This window comes from Penaeus vannamei, chromosome 40, assembly GCF_042767895.1.
Source record: "Penaeus vannamei isolate JL-2024 chromosome 40, ASM4276789v1, whole genome shotgun sequence".
Classification (NCBI taxonomy): domain Eukaryota; kingdom Metazoa; phylum Arthropoda; class Malacostraca; order Decapoda; family Penaeidae; genus Penaeus; species Penaeus vannamei.
In genome coordinates this window covers 8,996,738-9,004,237 of record NC_091588.1, presented here as the reverse complement: position 1 = coordinate 9,004,237, position 7,500 = coordinate 8,996,738, and the positions used below count along the sequence as shown (strand labels likewise).

The window sequence follows — 7,500 nt, the reverse complement described above, 5'->3', positions numbered from 1 at the left end:
TAATCTGTATTCCATCTAAGTCTAAAAAAAACACTCACTCTTTTGGAAGCCTAGTTTCTTGCCAACAGATCTCATTAACCTGGATGGCGTCGCATCAGATGAGAGGTATATCTCTGAGGCACTAAACCAGTCTACTTGACCCTCAGGCAGTGATAAGGAATGTACAACTAGAAACAAATAAAACAATGATTAAAACAGTAAAAGTAATAATGACTAGTATAAATAAACCCATCATATTTCTGATAATTTGGTGGATTTATAATGCATTTCTGATGAACACTGCATTAGTGGAATCTATGAGTATCTTACCAAAATTTCATAGAGAAAACTGACAAATCACATCAAATACTACCAACTGCCAGCTACTGAAATGAACTGAATGATGGCTTCAATCAGAAAATATTGCCAGCTGTATTATGACATCAATAACAACTTACATGAAAAGGTTTCTCAGGAAACTTAGAATTATGTCTTTGTAATATAATAGTCTGCACTGAAATGTAAATTTCACATTTAGAAATAACAGTCAGTACCCTCTAAACTTACTTTCTTTCGTTGTATCATCTACACGTTGAGATGTTAGCAAATGCCCTCTGAAGTGTGTTAAATGTTCCATTTCCAAACGATCTGCAAGCATTTCTTCAACAGGACCCCATGCACCTTCATAAAACCATGTGCCACGACAGATCATGAATACTTCACCTATGAAAGTAAAAACAAAGTTTGATTTTGAAAGAAGGAAGGTCATAAAACTTTGTTTTAGGATTCTTGTGAAACAAGAAGAATTTTGAAATGCATCACTTCATAACAATTATCATGTTTTCCAGTAAAATTTGTATTGTAGGACCATTTCTTTCAAACCTTTGCATACAAGTAAACAACCACAAGAAAAAAAGGAAGAATCTTTCACTGATAGCCTGGTACATACCTTTCCAATAAATACTTTCACATCTCCTATGTTTCACGTCCACCTCATACAGTCCTCCTCGAACAACAATTCTCTCGGTAACTTGTGATTTTTCCTGCATTTCCTTTGGTGATTGCTGCTCATTCTCCACATTTCCATAAGGAGAGCCATTTGACCCCCCAGGATTTGTGTCTTGCATAAGGTCCCTGTACTTCCACTCAATGCGAAGAGAATCATAACCAATAAAGGGTGTCCACTTCTTATCTGCTTCAATCTTGTAGAACCATCGTACTTCCTCGGGTCCAAGGTCATCTACAGTTTCATCCCCATATGGGGTTGGAGCTCGACCCACTGGAGTCCCTAAATAATTTGGGTCCAGACTATCCATTGACCCATTATAACTATTATACTGATAGTCATAGTAATAATCCTGATAGGCATTTGGATCTGCACTGTCAATATAGTCAACATTATACTGGAAGCCATTTGTTTCTTGAGGAAAAGTCTGTTGCAACTGTGTGAAACCGCCATACTGCATTTGCTGTGATTGCATTGACATGAAACCCATACTGTCAAACTGCAGCTGGTTCTGATACTGCATGTCCTGTTGCAAGTGCATTCCTGCTGCCATTTGGCCATTCACCACATGGGTGTTGTATGTACTTAAATTGGAATACCCGAGACCACTGCCTTGACTGTTCTCATTTGAGCCAGGCTGGAGGGGAACCTGATAACTTGCACTCTGACTGTCAACACTGCCCCAGCTTGACCCTAACTGGGCTCCACTCAAGCGGTTTTGGGGGGTATGCTGTGGCTGGAAGGGTCGTGGTTGTAAGGATGTGGGCAGACTGGATGCCAGTTGTGCTCGCCCCAACTGGGAGTGAACTGGTGAGTGAGAGCCCCCCATGTGGCCAACAAACCCTTGTGTATCTGGCGCCAAGGTATCCTTCTGAATACCTGCTGTCATAGAGGAGGAACTGAGCTGTGCAGTGCCCAGTGAGGACCTGATGGGGGAGGACGTCTGGGACTGGATGGGAGTAAGACGGGGTGACTGCAGGCCCAATGTGCCCAGATTACTAGGGGACAACTGGTGCTGGGTTGGCACTGGACTCCCACCTAGGAGACTGGGGTTGCTCGAGCTCAGTGGAGAAGAGCTGTAACTCACCTGCTCTCTTTGCTGCAAATAGGGCTGCTGTAACTGGCTATGAGTCTCATGCAACTGAGACGTTGCAGACTGGAAGGCCGCGGGTGAAAAGCTCCTGCCGAAGGAGATGTCGGAGGCGCACCCTGTGTCACGGGGGAGGACCTCGCCCCCGAAGGACGTCCTCGTCCCCGCAGAAGGGCACAACGGAGGCCGCGAGGAATGATCGAGGGTGAGCTGCCCGAGCTGTTGGCTGAGGCCGTGCCCATAATCGAGGTGTTGCCCAAGGTGTTGTCCGAGGTGCTGTCCTCCGAGGTGCTGTCCGCCCCCTCCCGAGAAGTCCATGCTGGACCATCACAGCCGCAACACGCACTCAAGAGGAACCATTGATCAATGCAACACTTTCCCTTCTGATGTTACTGCCTGAAGAGGAGTTAGTTGGGACTCGCAACGTTGCAGAATGGGCGTTTTTGCGTCACTGTTGCTCTGTTTCACACCATTCCTCCTCACACGTTATTGTGTTTGTGTTTTGTGGCCATTGATCAGAGTCAGCTGACGAGGTGCTGACGCCTCCGTCGTGAGCTGCTGTCAGCTGCTGTCATTAAGGAATTTATGCGAACAGCTTTCCCCTAATTTCACATTGTTATCCATTCTGTATTTATTAATCAAGTCAAAAATAAGTCCATAGATAGATAGAAATGCAGAAAGTGCGAACGACTATTTTATTTATATTTATTATATGAATGATGAGAAAAAAACACCCTGTCTAATTTTATATATCGTATTATAGTTTAAAAGTACCATAGGGTTATCAAGAAATATGTCTGAATATCATATTTTGATTGAAATTCCAAAGTTATTGATTTTTAAACTTTATACTCAACATCCTTTTTGACATTTGAGCATAAACAATTATACGAAAAATCCCTCACCGTATAGTAAGAAAACTGCCATCCTATTGGTCGAGAATCTTGTGCCAAGACTTGAATGAACTTGTTCAAGCATTTCGATCAAAATTTTAGTATAACTCGGACTAACATGATCGAAACTTGAATGGGCCTGTGTAAAAAGTGACGCATAAATTTATCAGACTTTCACACTATTTGACTGACACACTGAATGCTAATCAAACATACTTGAGAAAAAGTAGATTGCGTTATAAGGAAATGATAAGGGTGTTATTATCATCAGTTATGTTTTTCATTATGCATAATTGCTGGTAATTTCTTCTTGTTGTTAGTTTCTTGTTCTATTTTTTGTTGTGGTGGTTTTAATGCTTTAATGGTATTAATTGATAGTGTTATAATTTTTGTTTTGTAAGCGTATCTATTCTTTTTACGACTTATCATTGTTATGATTATTATTATTATTACCATCATCATTATTATTATCTTTTGTCTTTATCATCATTATCGTTTTCATATTATTTTTGTTATTATCATTACTGATATCATTATTATTGTTTTTATCATTAACAATGTTATTGTTATGTTATTATTATTACCATTGTTGTTGATACTGGTAATAATAATGCTGATTATAATAATTACAATAATAATGATAATAATAATAGTAATAATAATAATGATAGTAATAATGATAGTAATAATGATAATGATGATAATAATATTAATAATAATAATGATAATAATAATAATAATTATTATTATTATTATTATTATTTTATTATTATTATTATTATTATTATTATTATTATTATTATTATTATTATTATTATTATTATTATTATTATTATTATTATTATTATTATCATCATCATCATTATAATAACAATAATAACAATAATTACTATTATTATTATTATCATCATCAATATTATCATTATTATCATTATTATTGTTATTATTATTATCATCATTATTATTATGATTATTATCATAATCATCATTATTATTACAATTATTATTATTATCATTATTATTCTAATCATTATCATCATCATTATCAAAATGTTATTGTTATTGTTGTTATTGTTAGCATTATTATCATTATCATCATCATCATCATATTACTATTATTGTCATCATTATTGTTATTATCACTGTAATGATGTTAATAATAATAACGATAATAATAATAATAATATAATGGTAATAATGATGATAATAATTTCTATCATTTTCATTATCATAATTATTTTCATTATTATCATTATCACTATTGTTGCTGTTGGTGGTGGTGATGTTCTTTTTCTTCATATCATATTATTAGTAGTGTAATTATCATTATTTTCATTATTTTCGTCATTATAATCTTTATTATTTTCATTATTTTCGTCATTATAATCTTTATTATTCTCATAATTTTATCATTGTTATTATTATCATTATTGTTATTATTATCATTATCCATACAATAATAATGATAATGATAATAGTAGTAATAATAATTTTGATTATTATCATTATTATTGTTGTTGTTGTTATCATTATTATTGTTGTTGTTATTATCATTATCATTATTATGAATATTATCATTATTATTACTAGAATCACTATTGTCATCATTATTATCATCATTATCATTACCATTATAAATATTATCATCATTATTATTGTTATCATTATTACTGTTATTACCTCCTCCGAATAGGTTATGTTTTTGGTAGCGTTGGTTAGTTAGCTAGTTGGTTTGTTTGTTAGCAGGATAACTCAAAATTTTATGAACATATTCTTATGAAGTGTTTTGCCAGAGGTGTGTCTTAGGCTAACTTGTGGTGATGATCCGGATCCAGGATTATTTTTATTTGCATCAGTTAAGGCAATAGGGGTAACTATTATCATTATCATTACCTTTATTACCTCCATCAGGAAGGTTATGTTTCCGGACGTCTCCAGTGTACAAGAGAAAGAGGTTGATTTCAATGTAATTCTTCAAGTGAGAATATATTCATTGCATCAGTGACCTTATTGCCTTGCCGAAGGTATGCGCTCTCAAAGTACTTGTAGTTATCATTATTAGTATCATTATTGTTATTGTTATCAATATCATAACTGATCTTATCATTATCATTAGTTTCTCCTTTTAATCAGTATTATTACTTTTATTTTTATTATTAATATTATTATCATTATTATTACGAATTTATTATCAGTATGGTTATTGTTATTATCATTGTTATAATTACTGCTGTTGTTATTATTATTACTATTATTATCATTATCATTATTATCATTATTAGTATTAGTATCATTATTATTATTATTACCATTGTTGTTGTTGTTATTATTATTATTGCTATCATGAATATTATTATTATATTATTACCATTATTATTATTATTATCATCATCATTATTACTATTATTATTGTTGTTATTATTATCAATATGATTATCATGGTCATTATTGATATTATTATCATCATTATCATCATCATTATTGTTATAATTTTCATTATTTTCATCATCATTATTATCAAAATTATCATCATCATTATGATAATTAACATTATGTTTCACATAATTATTTTAGTCATCATTATGATGACGATGATGGCATTGTTATTCCTATCATTGCAATATCAAAAACTACAATGATTAAAAGTGATACATTACCGGAAGCTGCATATCTGCTAATGGGAGTAAAATAATACGTTATTTCATATCCAAAATATCTTCAATAATCTTTTAGTTTCTCTTTTGCATAGATATTTGAAGATTTTTTTTATAAACATATGTTGAACGTCGTTATATTTACTATCTTTTATATGTGAAAAGAAATTTTTCAGATAAACAATTATAAGAACTATCCCTATGTAGAGTATGAAACCACCCTCTTGATTCGGCAAAGGATAACCTAAACGTCCATGAAACCTTAAACTTGATTCGTCGCCTAGCTTTCTCCTTCCTGATTGGTTGACAAGGCTGCTTATTGGTGGCAAAGGTGTCTTCTGAAAGTAATTAATTTCGTAAATAATTTGCAAGAAATTGGATAATCTCGTTTAGTAGAATGTGTCTTGTATGTTTATGAAGTGGGGTGAGTCAATAAAAGTGTTATTAGATATGATATAATGGTCTACAACGTAAGCTGATCACCGGAACTTGTCAGGCAGTCGTCACTGAAATGGAATGGAAATATGTTAATCTTTACTTTTTTTGAGATTTATTGTCATTTTTATTTTTTTATTTTCGTAATGGGTTAGTTTTTAAAATGCGAATGGAATAATGGGATTGAAATGTCCAGGTTTTGCGGTGATGAATTCGGCATCAACCTATTATTGTTGTTGTTATTTTTTTAAGGCAGTGGATATTGTGCCGTGAAGCGGAAACATTCGGGAAACATATTCTGCTGTAAAGTGCTCATATCCAGGGGGCGCCACATGCAGTTCCTGTGTACATCATTACTATTAGACTGACTATTTTGCCATTTTTTAACTGCAAACACCAGTCAGTTAATTAAACCAAACCTAACCTAAATAAACCTAAACCTAAACCTAACATTGATATTGTGCTCCAACTTCAAATGCTTTATGGCTGCTTTAAGCTCAAGAAAGTTCAAAAATTCATTTCCAATTTTCAACGAAAGGTTTCCATGATTCAAAGTGATTGGGATGCTCCTGCTTCCATATTACAACCAATCAGAGCGAGGCTGATGTTGCACATACTCAGATTTACCAGCCAATCAGATCGCAAAAATCTGTTTCTCAAACATAGCCAGTTAACAGCTATATGTACACTTGATTTTTTTAATGAATTTAGATTGCCAAAATTAAAAATCTAAGACTCTTACCTTTATGAGCATATAAGCAGTTACCTTAGACTAATTAGTTTAAGCCAAATCTAAGTTTATAATCCTTCTTAGGTGCAGATTATTGTGATTTGAAATTTATTATGGGATCTTTGAATTTTGTGGAACACCCATCACACAAAATTATTTCCATGTATGTATTATCATCATCATCAACCATTGCACCAATAGGCTGGTGGCATCCCCAGTCTTTCCCAACATAATATATTCTCAGTTACCATTGGGTTCTCTTGCATTTCATACATTTCTATCTCTTCTTTAGCGACACCTTTGCTGTGTCTGTATTTTTCATAAGGTGAGCATTACTCATTTGATTTTGAGTAATGATATATTGTAAGATGTATTATGTTATGTGGTTTTTATCAGAATATGTTACAAGAAATTTTTCATTTTTGGTTAAATGATATTTCTGTCATAGAGACATTTCTGCCAAACTCTTCTACATTGATTATGATAAAAGTATAGGGAGCTATGCTATCATTTATGGCCTCATTTTGTAGCCTATTGGTTACACTTTAGAGTGGCATGCCATGTAAAGTTTGAAGATAGAATGGAAGCTATAAAAAGGAAGATTTAAAAGTAGCAACTTATATGTTGGTCAACACCCCCCAAAATGTGACCAACTCTGATGTGAGCTAAACCTAATATGGGACAAATGAGTATTTTTTAATGTGTTGTTATAC

General features: G+C 33.2%; 2 protein-coding genes across 8 annotated transcripts in view; one reads left to right on the top strand and one right to left on the bottom strand.

Annotated features, from left to right (window-relative positions):
* Positions 1-2,667, bottom strand: part of LOC113805417 (phospholipase DDHD1) — a 34,322-nt gene extending 31,655 nt beyond the window's left edge. The window contains exons 1-3 of the mRNA XM_070117582.1: positions 929-2,667; positions 547-702; positions 39-167 (exon numbers count right to left, since the gene is read on the bottom strand). Of these exons, the coding sequence (XP_069973683.1) occupies positions 39-167; positions 547-702; positions 929-2,393 (1,750 nt within the window). The 5' untranslated portion in view covers positions 2,394-2,667. The remainder of the gene's footprint in view (positions 1-38; positions 168-546; positions 703-928) is intronic.
* A 2,215-nt stretch (positions 2,668-4,882) lies between these two features.
* LOC113816134 (uncharacterized) overlaps positions 4,883-7,500 on the top strand; it is a gene marked incomplete at its 3' end in the record, with an annotated part of 16,956 nt that continues 14,338 nt past the window's right edge. The window contains 1 exon segment of one of the 7 annotated variants that reach the window (XM_070117588.1): positions 4,883-4,992. 7 annotated transcript variants of the gene reach the window in all.